The 18,514-nt window shown below is 35.6% G+C and overlaps 1 protein-coding gene across 1 annotated transcript in view; it reads left to right on the plus strand.

The window, feature by feature from the left end:
- Wdr64 (WD repeat domain 64) overlaps nucleotides 1-18,514 on the plus strand; it is a 128,139-nt gene that overhangs the window by 18,438 nt on the left and 91,187 nt on the right. The window contains exons 3-8 of the mRNA XM_027928668.2: nucleotides 3,077-3,176; nucleotides 5,663-5,766; nucleotides 8,786-8,815; nucleotides 10,184-10,294; nucleotides 13,092-13,306; nucleotides 16,908-17,042. Of these exons, the coding sequence (XP_027784469.2) occupies nucleotides 3,077-3,176; nucleotides 5,663-5,766; nucleotides 8,786-8,815; nucleotides 10,184-10,294; nucleotides 13,092-13,306; nucleotides 16,908-17,042 (695 nt within the window). The remainder of the gene's footprint in view (nucleotides 1-3,076; nucleotides 3,177-5,662; nucleotides 5,767-8,785; nucleotides 8,816-10,183; nucleotides 10,295-13,091; nucleotides 13,307-16,907; nucleotides 17,043-18,514) is intronic.

Below are 18,514 nucleotides of genomic sequence, written 5' to 3' on the forward strand. Positions count from 1 at the left end.
AAATGCTTTACAGGAGCAATGTCATTTAAATATCATTAAAAAGAACGCATAAGTTTACCCTTTTATTCTAGTGAGGAAGAAATTGAAACTTAAAAAGGTATTTGTCCAACTAACTGAGTATCTTAGTACAGGAACTCAAATACTGAGCCATCTGACTACACAGCACACACTCTTTTGGGTTTTGTTTTTTACAGTACTGAGGATTGAACCCAAGGCCTTGTACATGCTAGGCAAGGGTTCTAACTCTGAGTTACACTCCCACCCCACAGCACATGCTCTCGCCATGAGACTGTGATTCAATGAGACAGGGCAAAGGGGCAGATCAGTACATGACCATTAACTGGATAATGCATCAGTAAGTGATGGTAGAGAAATCACAGCAACAAAAGATCACTGTCCACTAAAACAGATCTTTTTTTTGGTGGGGGGAGAGTACTAGGGATTGAACTCAGAGGCACTCAACCACTGAGCCACATCCCCAGCCCTATTTTTTTGTATTGTATTTAGATACAGGGTATCATTGAGTTTCTTAGCACCTCACTGTTGCCGAGGTTGGCTTCGAACTCACGATCCTCCTACTTCAGCCTCCCAAGCCACTGGGATTACAGGTGTGTGCCACTGCGCCTGGCTCAAAGCATAGATCTATTAAATGCACTTTCTTTCTCCTTCATCGGTCCTTCAGAGAGAATTAGATGTTAAACCCAGAGATTTTATGCCCATGAAAGATGAACAATGATTTCTGAAAAATAATAAATTAGTTAATTTTTTATTGAGCACTGGCTTTGCTGGTGGGAAGAACGGAAAATATAAGAGGAAATCTTGATGATCCAAACTTTCCCACAGAGTGAAGTCTAGTGGTAAGAAGGGATTAGGGCAGTTGCCACCTGTTGTAAGATTTGGATGATGTGGGTATGTAAAGGTAGAAGTAGTAACATGTGAAGCAACTAATGATAAGATATATGATAAAATATAATGCTGAGCCATCCTTTAACATTGAAATAAATTGTTATTAAAACAAAATGATATGTGATTGGTTTCAATCTACTCTCAATTGAGTCAGCTTACTCTCAAAGTTTGATCACCCATGGGCAGCTTGTTTCAAATGCAGCCTCTCAGACCCCACTCCAGACATGTGGAATCAGATCTGCTATTGAGCAGGATTCTGGGATGGCCGGTGGACACCCTGATGTTTCAGAGTACTCCCTAGTTTCTGCCATTCATTTATTAACAAGGATCACCTAGTCTCAACTTTGTGAGAAATACTGATATATTAGACATGTAAGAATTTAGTTTTAAGTAATTAAAAAGAATTTTTAAAATCCTATTTCTTTAAAAAAAAATCTCATATAAGTTTATGAGAATTTTATTTCTGTTTTTTCATAAGACAATTGAAGAACAGTGTGTTTTGAGACAGGCGTCTTGCTAGGTTGTCCATGCTGACCTCAATCCTTTGGGTTCAAGTGATCTTTCTGCCTGAGTCTGCTGAGTAGGTGGGACAGTAAGCATATGCCACCATCCCAGGCCTATTCAAATTCCTTGCAGTTTAAAGTTGTCATAATTTGACAATTATTCATACATAAAAATTACTTTTCTTTCAAGATATTCTTTTTATAGTAATTTATTCTCATGCAATGCCTAGAGAGTAAGATTTAGAACACTTAAATAGATACAGTCTCTTAAATTCCCAGAAAGCCAGAATGAAAAATCTGGCCCAGAAAGATTCATAAAAAATGGGTATGAATAGTCATTTGAGAGTAACAAAATTCAGTGTGAAGATTGCTAGCTGAGGGCCTTCCAGATGAAGGCAATTGGATTTATAAAAATAAGTGCCAGATCTTAATAGATCTCTCATCTGAGCAAGGATACTGACCTGGTACATTGGTGGAAGCACAGGGGTAAAAAAACAAAAAAACGTGGTGACTCAAAAATCATGCATTATGAGCATACAGTTTGTTGAATATATTAACAAACATTCTTTTTCATATGGGTAAGCCCCTGGCTATTAATCTAAATTAAATTTTAGTCAATATCAATGCTGGTCCTTGGCCCATTTATTGATTGGGTTATTTGTTTTTTGGTGGTTAGCTTTTTGAGTTCTTTATATACCCTAGAGATCAGTGTTCTATCTGATTGCTGTGTAAGAGTTAAAGATTTGCTCCCAAGATGTAGGCTCTCTATTCACCTCACAGATTGTTTCTTTTGCCGGAAAGAAACTTTTTAGTTTGAGTCCATCCCATTTATTAATTCTTGCACCACAGGAGTCTTATTAAGGAAGTTGGGGCCTAATCACACATGGAGATTAGGGCCTACTTTTTCTTCTATTAGATGCAGGGTCTCTGGTTTTATTACTAAGTTCTTGATTCATTTTGAGTTGAGTTTTGTGCATGGTGAGAGAGAGGGGTTTAATTTCTTTTTGTTGCATATGGATTTCCAGTTTTCCCAGCACCATTTGTTGAAGAGGCTATCTTTTATCCAATGCATGTTCTAAACAGCATACTACAGGGACACAGCCACATCAATGTTTATAGCAGCACAATTCACAATAGCTAAACTGTGGAACCAACCTAGATGCCCTTCAATAGATGAATGGATTAAAAAAATGTTCCTCAGCAATAAAAGATAATAAAATCATGGCATTTGCAGGTAAATGCAAATGAGTTAGAGAAGATAATACTAAGTGAAGTTAGCCAATCCCAAAAAATCAAATGCTGAATGTTTTCTTTGATATAAGGAGGCTAATTCATAGTGGGATAGGGAGCAGGAGCATGGGAGGAATGGATGAACTCTAGATAGGGCTGAGGGGTTGAAGAGGAAGGGAGGGGGCATGGGTTATTAATGATGGTGGAATGGGACAATCATTATTATCCAAAGTACAGGTATGAAGACACTAATTTGTGTGAATATACTGTGTATATAACCAGAGATATGAAAATTGTGCTGTATATGTATAATAAGAACTGTAATGCATTCCGCTGTCATATATAAATAATAAATAAAATTTAAAAAATACATCAACTCTGTTATTACTCTGCAGTTAATTCTAAAATATTATGCATGTGTTGTTTGGGATTTTTAGATCTTTGGATACTTCTCTGAAGATGATGCTCTTACTTCCCACATGGATGAAGAAAATTTGGTTTTCCTTGTGTCTAGAAAACAGCGAATTATTATTTCAGGTGATATTCCTTAGTTTACCTTCTAGTATGAGTTGTAATATTTTTTTCCAATTCATAAGTATTGGGAACTCACTGTTTCCATTGAATCACCTTTCATTTTATTTTCTTGCTCATTTTTTCATAACTGGGGGTTGGAAGTGACAATTTCATATGAAGTTGTAGGAAGAAACTACACTTGCAGATAAAACTGAAATATCATTGCTCCAACAACATTAAGAATGTGAGGTGAAAAAATATAAGTATTCTTGAATAGGCTCAGACCTCAAGTTAAACCTCTTTACATTAGCAGCTCAATAATGAGCTCAATAATGCATGCTCTAGTACCAAATGGAATCATGAGTCTTTAAAATTAATTCTTGAAATTATGTTTTCAGTTTAGAAGTGCCCCCATACTTTTACTCTCAATTATCTTAGGGAGGTTTGCTGACATGTCCAAAGCTGAGTTTACCCAATCATGGAGAGAGATATTAATCCATTTAGAAAGTTACCAATTTACATGGGGCTTCATAGTTGAGCTTGGGATTTGGGGATTTCCAATCCTCTCTGCTTTTGACATTTTGGGTTTTTTACCCTTTATTTCATCCAGGTTGGGAGAAGTTCAGGGAAAGATATACCCTTGAATATACTGTCTTCTAGCATTCCATCACATATTTAAAGATGAACTGGGTAGTCCAGGTTGAGTCTAATGGTCCTTTACCAAAGCACCTGGATTTACTTCAGTCCTTTGAGAACAAAGCCCACTTTTGGCTTTTACCCTTCCTTAGCCCAGCCTCTACCCTGGGAACTATTGCCAAATAAACAGATGAAAAAGGACTATTCTGGCCATCATTGCTCTTGAGCTGAGGAAGGGTCAGAGTGCAGAGGAGAAGTGTTGCAGGCATCCTTAGTAAGAACTTTGAAAGCATTTTTCTAGATGGCAGATGTAGTTCATTTATCCCTCAACTAATCTGTGTTAAGATCCACAAAGGTGCACTGGGTACCTCTTCAAGTGCTGGGGACACAGCAGTGACAGATACAAAGTCCCTGACCTCATAGAGATTACATTCTCATGGGGAGATACAGACAACAACAGAAAAATCAAAGTAACATATGCAGTATGTCAGGTGGCAATAAGTGCCAGAGGAGAAAAAATAATCATATTTTAGAGAAAAATAAAACAGGAATGTAGGAAGAAGAAATTGGGTTAGGGTTGGGAGCCAGAAAGGTGGTTGGGGAAACCCCCACTGAGAAGTGATTAAAAAACTTGGAGAAAGAGAGAACAAGGAGCATGTATTTCAGGCAGATATGGAGTGGAATGGTGTGACAAGGCAAGAATAGCGGATAGTGAGGTTGAAGAGGCAAGAGTGGACATTAGGATAGATGTACAGGAATCTGTGGACAATACACTACATTTACGCTCTATATATTCAGATCGATTTCTAAGTGAGAGGGAAAGCTATAAGAAAGCTGTAGATAGAGAAGAGGCATGATATGAGTTGTTCTTTAAATGCTTTTCTGCCTTCTATGTAGAAAATAGTCTACATTGGGGAAGGAGTAGAAGCAGAGAGAATCATAGGGGCATGGAATAGTGTGTTTTTCAATCTTTTTTTCATTAATGATCCCGAAGGAACCTGTTTATAAAAAGATTTCTTTAATATCCTTTTCTCCCCCAGCAACCGTGCTACATGACATTTTAATACCTTAGATATTAATTACTATGTATATCTGATTATATACTATATGTACACCTGTGCTTTGTACACAGAAAGAGTACAATTTATTTACAACCCCCCAATGACCAATTTGCATCCCTGTGGGGACTTCTCTGCGGATGCATGCATGTTGTGGTAACACTGGAGCATGAGATTTGTTCATTTGCCTTTCCTAAGAGTTTACAACTATAAAAGCTAAATCATCCAAAAGAGTCCAATATACATGGCTTTATCATTTAGTATGTGATCATAGAATGACATCAGAGTCTAGAAGTTGGTTTGTTTTTTCCCCCAAAACGTACACAATTTTTAAAAAGACTTAATAATAGCACTGAAATAGTTTCATTCTTTTATATAAGAAATTCTGAAATAGTATTGGATATTCAGTCTATAAATTTTCTTCTGTAAATCATGATGGTGACAGAAAAGATTCCTGAGATGTGAAAAACCTCAAAATAGAAGTAATTTCAAAAGATGTTTAGAAAACTCATTCTCTGTGAAATGTGCACACATAGGGTATATGTATGGTGTGTGGGTGTGTATCTTACATTTTCTCTGTGAATTCATGCACCACATTTAGTTGGGAAGCTCTATATATTTAGATCTATCTCTAAGGATAATTAAAAAGCTACAGTTGCTGGGGTTTATGGTTTTATTCTATTTTAGTTTTTAAGTAATTTGGGACTTCCTGGCAAAACACTGTTGTCTTTTCTTTCTCTTTTTAAGACTGATTTAACAAATGAATTTTAGCGTCTTCAGTGCTGGAAATTGAAATTAATATTATGCTATTGACAGGTAGTAGAAGACGGGATGTGATCAAGTGCATTGTCAAGGTTCCTCAATTGGATTTATTAATAACTGCTTCACAGGAAGGCCTAATAACTATCTTTAACAGCCAGGTAATTTGAAATCTTAGATTTTTCCTTCCATCCCTCTTTTCTCTCTTAGGCTTTGTCTATGCATTATGCAAATGTTTCAGGTAAAACAGAACCCAAAACTTTAGAGTTATTCCAAAAATAAAGCCAAATACTTAGTCATAAGGAGCACTTGGGCAATTTTTGAAGTTTTGATAATTACATTTGACATGGTTACTCAGGGTGTCATATTGAATCATGTGGCATCAACACAATTAAAGGTTGATCAGAAGCATTTCCAAGCCAACCAATTTTGTCATTACCTGACCAAGTAAAGTCCCATCAAAAACCTTGGTCATTGAGGAAATAAAATGGCTCAAATTCTGTCTCTTCTATTTTATTAGACATAGGAAATTTAAAGAATAATTTTTATCTTTATATTCTATTTTTGTTTCTATAAAATGAGGGAAATAGAACCAGTTCTTTTTCTCAGAGGACTATAGTGAAGATTAAATGAAATAGTGAACATAGAAGCACTTTATGAATGATAAATTACTATACAAATGTAAGGCATTGCTATTATCAATGTTATTTCTAAATTTATAAATCTATTTTTAAAATAAAAGAGATTTTAAAAGAATGTATGATGATATATCCTATATAACATTTAACTATGAAAAAAGGTGAATTTTTGGTGTTAAATATATTTAAAAATCTATTAATTTATTTCCAATTAGTGACAAGCTGTATACAAGTAAAATACATTTAAAATAATCAATATATGACTAAAATTTCCAAAATAATTTTCATATTTCAAGGCATTTTTTAAACATTGAAATCACAATCAGCCATATGATGATGATGAGTCTTCCTCCTCTTCTTCTTTTCCTCCTCCTCTTCCTATTTTTTGTTTTGTTTGTTTTTTGCAGTACTAGGCATATCACTGAGCTACATCCTCAGTCATTTTTATTTTGAAGCAACACCTCACTAAGTTGTAATCTTCCTGCTTCAACCTCCTGAGCTGCTGAGATTGCAGGGGTATGCCACAACTCCCAGCCCAGGCAGTCAGCTTCTGTCAGAGGAAGGGGCCAGCTGGGCCCTGAAGCTGGTACACTGGGGATATGGAGTGGGTGTGAAATCTGGGTTCCAGCCTGGTGCAAAGCCAGCTGTTCACAGTATTCCGTATTTCCCTGCTCTGGTAGTTGTGTTGGTTAGTTAGATCATTTAATATACACAAAGGGCTTAACATCATTATAAGCACACATTAAGTGATTTCTTTTTCTCTTTGTGCATTTTTAATGCTTTTTTTTTAGTTGTAGGTGGACACAATACCTTTATTTGGTTTATTTATTTTTATTTGGTGCTGAGGATCGAACCCAGGGTCCCACACATGCGAGGCAAGTGCTCTACCGCTGAGCCACAACTCCAGGCCCTTCTTTGTGCATCTTTTCCCTCTCATTTCTCCTTTATTTTCTCAAAAACAGAATGAAGAAGGTATCTAAAAAACAATTGAAGAGGAAAATAATGATCTGACTATGTGAAATAAGGTGGCATTATCATATTTCCAAAGATGCTTCATACATGCACAAAAGTGCACACACAAGCTTATAAGTGCACATATGCATACTCACAAGCACACTCTCACATCAATTTCTTATAAGATAATGTAATCGGAATAAAATGCACCAGGAATAAAAAATATTTCCAGTGTTACATGCCTTATGAATAAGATGTATATTGTGTAAAGAAAGTAATCTGGAGGTATTATGGGGACAATTTAGTAAAGTTAGCCATTCATAGCTTCAAATGTCCTTTATTAGGTTAAATGATAATTTGGACTGTAGCTTCAAATATCTTTTATTAGGTTAATTGATAATTTAGACTCTAGCTGAAATAGAACAAATATAGTTAAGAATGTTCTCGGTGATATAGACTGGAAATGTCATTAAGAAAAATTCTTGAAACCAAAGGTAGATTTTAAAAACTCAGAATATATAGGTTGTTTAACCTCAACATCACATAAAAATAAATAAAATTAAGACATTGTGTCCAACTACAACTAAAAAAAATTTAAAAAAAACTCAGAAGATAGTCGTAGGATTATGAGAATTTAAGAAAGGTGAGAGAGCTTTAAGCAGGTGACTTCCACTAAAGATGGATATAGATGAATAGAAGAGGAAAACACAGGGGTTCTGTTCTGCTGCTCACCAGTTTCCTTTCAGCACTTTCTTTTTCCATCTAGAAATAAGTCCCTGGTTGGAAAATCCTTTTTTAACTCTTCAGATGAAAGTCTCTGGATGGCTATGACAAACAGCTTCACAGCTCTCCATGACGCACTTTTCCTATTTCACATAATCTACTCCTTCTGAGAAGCCATATCCTAGATATTTCCTCCCCCCACAAACCCAAAAACAAACAAATAAAAAAACTGGGTAATTAAGATACTTCAACTCCAAGTCCTCATCTTGGGAGCAGTTATCATCCCTCCAAGATATGGAGGAGTCTTATATCTACCACTTCTCTGCATGGAACCAATCTATGATTCTCAGCCCCTGGGCATAATCACTCTGCAGATACTTACTGAATAAACAAGGAGGTCCCCTCAACAGAATGTTCTCTAAGTCTCTCAATAACTTGGAGAGAGATCTTCCAAATCAAACAGTGCTAGATTCTTCTATATAACCCTATGTTCCTATTGATCTCATTAGCATTATTTGAATTACTCTTGTCATTGCTGTTAGAATTTACATTTCCAACTTTTGGTATCAAATGTTGCTCTAAATAAATAAGAATGTGAGGTAGATTGCAGATAGAAGGAACAAAATAATTAGTCAAATGTAAGACTCTTAAGAGGACAGTCACCAGGCCTAAGGACAAGCCAAAGAAGTATAAGCCTAGCTCAATGCAAACTGAGCTACATCATTGAAGGTCAAACAGAGAGGTAACTCATGGCAGATAAAATAAGTGAGATTAATCCAAGGAGACACTGTGTTTTCATAGACAGCATTCTCATTCCTAATTGTAGGGGCAACTAGGTTTCATTATTCTCTTCCTTTATTCACAGATGAGAGTTCAGACCAGCACCAGTGTTACAGTAAGTTCATTTTAAAAATTTCTAATAAAGTCCAATTAAGGTTGTGATGATGATTCCTTCATAATTAATCAAAATCACAGTGAAGTACCTTAACAGGCTGTGACTATGTTTTATAGATTGTTTTTTGACTAGGATCAAAACTAAACCTGGAGTCGAGTGTGGTGGTGCATTCCTGTAATCCCAGCTACTCTGGAGGCTGAGGCAGGAGGATGAGTTCAAAGCCAGCCTCAGCAACTTAGAGAGGCTTTAAGCAACTCAGTGTGACCCTGTCTCCAAATTAAATCTAAAAAAGGGCTGGGAATGCGTCTCAGTGATTAAGTGATAAACCCATGGGTTCAATCCCCAGTACCAAAGAAATTAAAATTGAAAAACCCTAAACCTGGAAAAATAACAAAGACAACTCAGGTCTTGCTTCCTGGAGTTCAATTATCTGCAGAGAATTGCTTGGAAGCTGATTACTCCTTGGAAATTTCAATTTAAGAGGTTCTCCTGAGTTTTTCTGAGCACCTACTACAGAAGGATATAAAAAATGATACAACGCAAATTATAAAAACAAGGAGGCAGCCAGTGGAAATAATTCGAGAGCACTTTATTTTAAATTTAAAAATAGCATCAAAATTCTAGTGCAATTTTGTAATTATTTAATCCTTATCAGTGAACTGAACAGTAATCTTCAGCAGATATAAAACTACAGTGATTTGCTTTATAGGTTTATTAGAGACAGGGAAAAGCTCTGAATGAATGCACTGAACTATGGAAGCAGGGTGCCATGCTGTGTGGCAAAGGAGTATGGATTCTCTTTAAACCTCTGAGATTCCATTCCTTTAAACCTTTGAGCTTCCATTTCTTAGCCACTTAGAATTCCTAACAGGTTTTACAGAATTCAAGGGCACATTTGAAACTCATGGAGCAGTTTCTGGCACACCAGGCATTCAGAAGTGGAAACTATTGCTTCTGTTCCCCGGGGTATTGGTGTTGATATTACAGATTCCAGCTATGCTAGCTTGGTGACTTTTGGCAAAACACAAGACAAACTCCTTGGCCTCAGCTTATCATTGTCAAGTGATTGCTAGTTAATAGTCTGAGCATGCACCAGGGCCAGAGAACCTGTGTAATCAGTGCCCCAAATCTAGCTCCCTGTGCTCACTGTGAAGAAGTCTCAAAAAAAGTGAATAGCGCAAAAATTGGCAGCTCTTTCAGCTGCAGTGTGCTGCCAGAAGCAGCACCTACACCAGCTGAATCACTCTCCAGCTGATGGCTTCTCTGCAAACTGGGTTTTTTAACATCAATAACTTACTCCTTAGTATCTACCACCATGTCACAGGAGGGAAATGCATTATGACCCCTAGTTCTGTGCTTTTCTATCAGGATACTTCCTGGATTACAGGATGCGATTACCTCTCCCAGCTGAAACGAATTGTTGCCACTACAGAAAGGACTATCATTGTCTGGGATTATAAAGCTCAAGGGAACAGCCAGGTACTGTGCCAAGAGAAATACTCAAAAGAAATGAGAGTGTCAATTTGTATTGGTGAGAATATGAACAACACAGTTTCCGTAGTGAAGGTCACCTTCCTCATACACAAAATCAGAGGACTTAACTAAATAACCTCTCAGATCAAGTTCCGTATTCACATTCTGTGATTAAAAGGAAATGTTCTTCCCATTAAGTGCATATTTAATTCAGGGGGTTTTGCCTAGTTTTGATTTTGAGGAGAGGGTAATTCCTTTCCTCTTGTATGCCCATTCTCTTAATCCAAGCATTATTTTTCTGGTTATGCTTTCCCACACTTTTCTCTCCAGTCCAGCTTCATTAGGTAAAAAAAAAAAAAATTACAAAAATCAAACTGCCTAACTCTGGAAAAAAGTCTAATGAAGCAGCTCTTTTGTGACTGAGCAATTTGCAGACATTTAGAAGTAATGAACATGTTCTCTGCCTTCAAAAACCACTCAGTCTTGAAGGACCTCATGAATAAACACAATGTATAACAAAAGGACATCAAATTCTACAGTAAAAAGATGCAACTACAATAGGGGCTCAGGGAGAAGTAAGATTGCTGAGCATTAGGACTATAAAATTTTTTTTTTCATGGTTCAGGCTGACTCTGAAGGACATGGTAGATGAAGTAGTTATTTAATCTTCTTCCATTCCTTATATGTTCCTAGCTTCAGTGAGATACTAAACTATTTTGTGCGATTTGTCCTGCTATTGTAACCAACTACTGATGCCAGAAGGCTGGGGCAGGGGCTGTAGCTCAGTGGCAGAGCCCTTGCCTAGCATGTATGATACGCTGGGTTCCTTCCTTAACAATACATAAAAAAAACTAAACAAAAAGTCATGCTGTCCATCTACAACTATAAAAAAAATTTAAAAATAAAATAAAAGGCTGCTGGTTGCTTAGTGTGCTTTGTCACATAGTATGTCACTCTCTCTGAGTTATAGACCTGACTTTATTAATTTCTGAAATCCTGAACTTCAGTACCCTGGACTTGGGTCCTTTGAGCTTTCCTGTTTTCACTCTTTTTCAGTCCCATAGAAGTTTCCAGTCCCTTTTGAAAGTTTCTTCTCCAGACTTCAGTTCCTCTCACACTTCTCTTTTATTTCTGCCTGTGCCACTAGGAAGATCATCTGGGCTGGTCATCTTCGCCCTCCACTCTCTTTAGTGTCTGCCTATCAATGTGGATAAATGTTACATATTCTCTGTCCATTCACAGGAGCTAAGCACTGCTGTGGAAAAGCACAAATCACACTATTTGGCATCATTTGCAACTCAGGGTCTGCAGACATAGCTCTCAGCAGCCACTGTCTGATCTCGTTCTTGTCCTTTGTCAACTCACTCAACCATTCCTCATAAGTATTCCAAAATTTCATTATTTTCTCAGTCCCCCTCCCTCTCAGCAGATGGACTTGCTTTTACTTTCCTGAGTAAACTAAATCTATGACTTGTTCTTTTTCAAATTCAAGCCCTTCCATACATAGATTTAACTGGAAACACCCCCCTACTTCTTACTCTCTGAAGGCAAAAATCCTTGCATCCGGCACATCATCTCCCCCAGTCATGGCCAGGACAAGGCTCCACAGTTTCTTGCCCTTCTACTTTTTTGGCATTAATCTTCTTCGAGGGCTCCTTCCTCTCAACCTCTTCTTTACCTTTCTCTCCATCAATTCTGGTCCTAAATCAAAGGTCATTTTTCTGACCCTGGGACTTATAGTGGGCTATTCACGCTGTGTGCAGCGCTATAATTCATTTCCTTAGGTGCAAGTCCTGTTACGTGCTCTGTTGTACTCTGCTGTCTTCCTACTAGCCTGCCGGCTCCACAAAGTCAGAAACTTTGTTCTATTCATCATTGTACACCCTATGCCTGGAATAATTCTTGGCACACAGGTGTCCAGTAAATGTTTGTTTGTTTAATGACTGAAGGAGCCTCTGAACATGTTCCACTCTCATTCATTCTAAAGAAAATGGAACAAATAACAAAAATTTAATTTTTTTTCTTCTCTCTTAGAGAGTTCTCTGGAAGAGCAATCATAGCCTAAATTAGTGAACCTATTGGATAGTTCAAAGTCAGCTTAACTAATGTTTGTTGATTATTTCTGTATGAACTTGAATGTTAGGATATTTTCTTCTCCCGATAACTCCTTATAAAATACATGGAACTTTGATATTTAGTTTTTCTGTTTTTACTACCCAGTTTTATGTCAATGGTATGCAACCCAGGGTCCTGTTTTCACTCTTTTTTAAGTGCTTCTGGCCACTAAAACTTACAGATACTTGAATGAATTGAAGAGTTAAATAAAACATTTAAATCAAGAAAAGATATATTTATAGAAATAGAATTATATGTACATGTATGACATTTTACTGAACCTTTTTATACTTCTTGTTAATATTTCTTTACAAATCCAGGAGAAGACTATTTACAGTAATACATAATAAAATCTCATTATGAGACACAGGTAGGTACTCCACCTTTTTCCCCACAAAAACACCCAAAAGCACAATACTGGGCTCATGATGAGTGTTCATTAACTTCTATTTGGTGAACTTTTTTTTTTCTTTCAAATTCCTTTATCAGTGTGGGAGAATTTAAGATGAAAAATATCAGAAAATAAAACTTATCAAATACTAAGGATAATAGGATTTTTTTTGGGGGGGTGCTGGGGATTGAACAGTGTCTTATGCATGCTAAGCATATGTTCACATATTCTCCCAGCCCTATTAGTATTTATTAATACTAATGCAATAGCTCATTAAAAGCATTCGTTTGTTTATAGGAGAACTACTATGTCATAAAGCCCATGGATCACTGCCTTCTGTGTGTGTGTGTGGCATCTCTGCCTGACCAGCTCTGCCGGGATGACATCCTTCTGGGAGATGATGGTGGTTTTGTGAACAAATTCACAATTAACAGTGATGACTTTGGACTAAAGCAGGCAAAAACCAAAAAGAATTTACAAACTCAGGTCTTGGACTCAAAGAACTTTAAAAGGTAACAAGTAGTCCATTTGTTTTAATAATTGTAGTCATTGTTCAATTATATGCACACACATATAGTGAAAATAAGATGCCAGCCCCATAAAAGAGATTTGAGATTCAAAGCTGAACAAAAAGCATTTCTTGGCTCAAGAATCTTCCAATATAATAGAGGAGAAAACAGGAAAATTAACCATTCAAATACCCTGTTTAAAAAAATTAATTAATTAATTTGTTACACATGACAGCAGAATGCATTTCAGTTCATAGTACACAAATAGAGCACAATTTTTCATTTCTCTGGTCATACACAAATTTGTGTCTTCATACATGTACTAGGGTAATGATGTGAAATTCCTATTTTAAGTGCTTCTGGCAACTAAAACTTACAGATACTTGAATGGATTAAAGAGTTAAATTAAAAATTTAAATCAAGAAAAGATATATTTATAGAAATTGAATTATATGTACATGTATGGCTTTTTACTAGCTCTTCAAAGAATATTCTAAACATAAAGCAATTAACTTAGAATTTAAAGAAAAAGTTTGATAGACTTGACTACCAAATAAAACCTCAAAGACATAAAAATATCCTTTTAAAAGGTAAATAAAAACAAATAAATTCTGCCATAAATATTATAGACAATAAGTCAACGTTCTTTAATGTGTCTTAAAATTCAATTAAAAACAAAAATTCTCCAAGAGAATGAACAAAGGATATGAACAGATAATTCATGCTTATGCACACATCTTACAAATAAATGGTCAATAAACACTTCAAAGTGATTTTCATACTAAAATGCTAACAGTTATCACCAACTAGTAAGATAATGGTGATTATTATCATCTTCCTTACAATTACAATGTCCATGTTTTTGAGTAGGGCATATATTACTTTTATTAGTAGAAAAAGTTAAATTTTGAATTAAAATTTGCATTTCCTTTTTCATCAAGTGAGTACAACTTAAAATCTGATTCATTTTTTTAATTTTAAATTAGAAACTATTAAAAATGGGGAAGTGTGAATTAGATAAAATTTTCCAGAAAGCAGTTGGGAAGGATATATCAAATGCCTAATAAACATTTATACATTGGGACCTGAAATCCCTGGGAGTTCAGAATATCAATATAGTTTTCACAGCATAATTTCTAACATTAAATTGTTTCATGTCTATTATAGGGAAATGATTAATTAAATTATTAATTTACATAAATAATTCAGATATAATTTCTATAAATGAACATTTATATTTTTAATAAAATGTCCATATGTATGTAATAAATTTATGTATAAGATACATTTTTTTTTGTCAGACTCCCAAAAGCTTTTATGGTATCAAAGATGTCCACTACATCATGGGACAACCATATTCAAGAATGCCATGTACCCATTAAATTATATTTTGAAAAATATTTATGACATAATATTAAGTGAAAAACAATTTATCTGGGACTGAAGTTGTGGCTCAATAGTAGAGTGATTGCATTGTATGTGAAAACTCCTGGGGTCAGCTGGGGATATAGCTCAGTTGGTAGAGTGCTTGCCCTGCATGCACAAGGCCCTGGGTTCAATCCTCAGCACCACAAAAAAAAAAAAGAAAAAAAAATTGGGGGCTGGGGTTGTGGCTCAGTGGCAGAGTGCCTGCCTAGCACATGTGAGGCACTGGGTTCGGCCCTCAGCACCACATAAAAAAAATAAACAAATAAACAAATAAAGATATTGTGTCCATCTATAACTAAAAAATAAGAAAACTCCTGGGGTCAATATCCAGCATCATACCCACTCACAAAAAAATTCTCTATGAATGCATCAATCCAGTTTTGTAAATACATTGCATATCTGTGTTCATGAATATGTATTTTTATTTAGACAAATATTAAGTGTAATTATCCAAAATATTAACAATGAGTCTCTATGATACTTCAGAAATATGATTTTTGTTTTCTGGTTTGTTTTTTGCTTCCTAATTTTTTTTATAAAACATCTTTTTTTAAAAAAAATATATTTTTTTAGTTGTTGATGGACCTTTATTTTCTTGATTCATTTATATGCAGTGCTGAGAACTGAACACATGTGAGGCAAATGCTCTACCGCTGAGCCACAATCCCAGCCCAAATATCTTTCTTTTATAATTGAAAAAAATTTAAAATGTGGGGTCATACAAATAAGTAACAAATAGGGTTAATTTGTAGGGTTAGAATGTGCAATTTACCCTACTCAAAAACATGGACATTGTAATTGTAAGACTAACCCCATTGCTGTAACTCTAAGAATGACAGAGTCATTAAGAAACTGGTTCCACTTTCTTCCCTTTATATCTGAGCAGTGTAAGCCTCACCAAAGGTTCACCAAAAGCTGAGACATGAATCTTTACTGAGATCTATACCACTTGTCAGAAAACCCATGACCCATTCTTCAGTTCCTATTTCCATTAGGCATAATCAGAAATGAGATTTGGGAATCTGGGGAATTTGAGGAATCTGGGTACAGTTAAATGAATGATAATTCACACTGGTTCTTGTGGATCATTATTTACATGTAGACAATCCAATCGTAGATTATCTAAATCTTTCAAAACTCAGATGTATATATAGGCTGAATGTTGAGACAGTTTCCCATACCAAGAGTTCCTGAAACTTGACAGAATGAAAAATATTAAGGCTTAAGATAGTTAAGTTCTGGAGTCATCAAAAAAGCTTTCTTGTGGTTGACATCTACAAGAATTCATTCATGTCGAATGGGTGGGGACATAGGTAGCAAACACTAATACACAAAATAAAGAGAGAAATAGCCAGCACCCTGAGTTCAGAATTAAACAAAATCTGGCACAGAAAAAGAAGTATCTCTCTCCTCTTCTTAATCCCATATTGTAGAGCTTTTATACCTTGAGTTGTAAACATGTCTGTTCAACTAGAATCTAAGCAACATGGTGAGAAGAATTTCATCTTCATCATCACTTTATGTCCTTGATACCTAGGTTAAGTAGGTCATTAATATACGTGAATGAGGAAACAAATCATTACGTGTGAATAACTATAACACCTAAGGATAGCTTATTCCTGGTTAAGACAACATGTTTGAGGCAGAGATTTAGACTTCTGATTTTAAGCCTCCCACTCAAATGCTCTGTAAAGCAATGAAGGATAATCCTTGAACAAGAAATTGAATGGGTATTCTAGCCTCCCCTTCACCAATGGTTGGGATTTCAAATTTTCCACTTCTCCAATTGTGAAAATTAATGGAAAATACAGATGTATTTTTCAGCTGAATTGATTCATAAGCCATAAACCAATATGAAATGTACTGCACCACTTGGATGATCAGAATTTTTTCAGTGAAGTAAGGATGATATTGCCAATTAGAGACTGAGATCTTTCCAAATTGTTCCTTTAGTTCTGAGTTTATAGCTTAAAAGTTGATGAGAATCTTTTAAATTTTTTTTTTTCGTTTTAAATAGGCTAGAGTAGGAAATTTTAGTTAGTTAAAAGTGGCATAACCCATACAACTGTATTCTTAGCATGGCTCAGAGTTGCAATTCAGTTACTCAAATTAGATGCTCAATTGAAATGTGTTTGTGTATCTAACATAATACTCTACCCTCTTTTTGCATTCCCAGTGTTAAAAGGAAGCTACATAATGACTGGGTTATGAAAATTAGATATATCCCATCCCTAAATTGCTTTGGATCCTGCTCCTTAGACAGTGTTCATTCATTAGTTTTGGAATCCTTGAAGAGACTTGAGGACAATTTGTAAGTACATGGTTTATATAAGTGAACATTTTGTGGCTTTCAAAATTTTTATCATGATAAAACATCACAGTCTTGAAACTTTCAAACTTGTTTTCCAAAAAATTAGATGTTAAATATTCCATTTGCTTGACAAGGTTGATCAGATTTTTCAGGAGGAAACTGAAGTTGCTCAAGCAAATCTGAATATGACGTGTTCTCTTCACAGCAGTTTTGCTCATTTGTCATTTATCACTGTGATCTACTGCAATAGATCAATACAGCTACATCTATAACTAAATTTGAAAAATGTTGGTTTGTTAATTAAACTTCATACTTTTAAAATTATTGTTTAAACTAACCAGTAGTTTGTATTGGCCATACATAGCACAACCATAACATTTTGTGTATAATACACCAGATGGCAAGGTGAACTTGAATAATGGGCTGATTTATTTTCAATCTGGCTAAATGCTTGTTATTAACTAAAGAACAATGATTGCATTTTAATTTTTAACTTTAAAAATTCATTGAGATCTGTGCTACAGCAGACAAACTTCTAAAACATTATGCTAAGTGACAAAAGCTGGACAAAAACCCTTGCATATTTTATGATTCCATTTATATGAAATGTACAAAATGGCAAATATATAGAGGCAGAACAGTGGTTGCCTAGGAGCCGGTGGTAGGAGCAGGGATACCAAATGGGCACAGAGACTGATGAAACTGATTGTTACATAAATGTATCATTGAATACATAAACGTATCATTAGACACTTATACATGGTAAGTTTTATGGCACGTGAATTATACCCCATGAAAGATTCTTAGAAAAATATATCAAGATTCTGGTTCCCAGTATGACAAAAAGGAGTTTGGAAGTTGTCATTCCATCCTAAAAACAAATTTTAAAAATTGAAAAATCAATAGTTGAGTTTTTCTTAGATACGTCAGATATGTGAGGTCACAGGGTAATTCTGCCGCCTTCAAACTGGGGAGACAGGTAGGTAGATAGTGAGAATCACAATATACTGAACTGAAATTCATATGCAGAAACATCCAGGACACCTGATACCAAGGTAGAATGACCTAAACTTTCATTAACAAATTTCTGGAGACTCAGCATGGGTTACTTTAAGTGTTAAAACCCAAGGGCCCAGGCACAGGGGGAGCACCCTACATTGTGTAGATTTTGTCTCCAAGAGCTCACCAAGTTCTCAAGTAAAAATTAGAGAAAAATCCTCTCAGGCTTCTGGCAGGGAGAGGAAAAAGGGAATTATATTGAAATATACCAGAGTATTCTGTTCTTAACAAGGCCTACTTTCCTGAGAAACTATAATACCAAGTCCTAAACTTCAGGGTTTTTTTTTTCAGATACTAACCAACCTGAGAGAAGGGAAATATTCAATTTCAATTCACTCTAGCCATCCAACCCCAACTAAGGGCAAACAGAGAAGCCCTGTGAAGTTCACAGTTCAGAGACATAGACTCACTAA

The sequence above is a fragment of the Marmota flaviventris genome, chromosome 12, assembly GCF_047511675.1.
Source record: "Marmota flaviventris isolate mMarFla1 chromosome 12, mMarFla1.hap1, whole genome shotgun sequence".
Classification (NCBI taxonomy): Eukaryota; Metazoa; Chordata; class Mammalia; order Rodentia; family Sciuridae; genus Marmota; species Marmota flaviventris.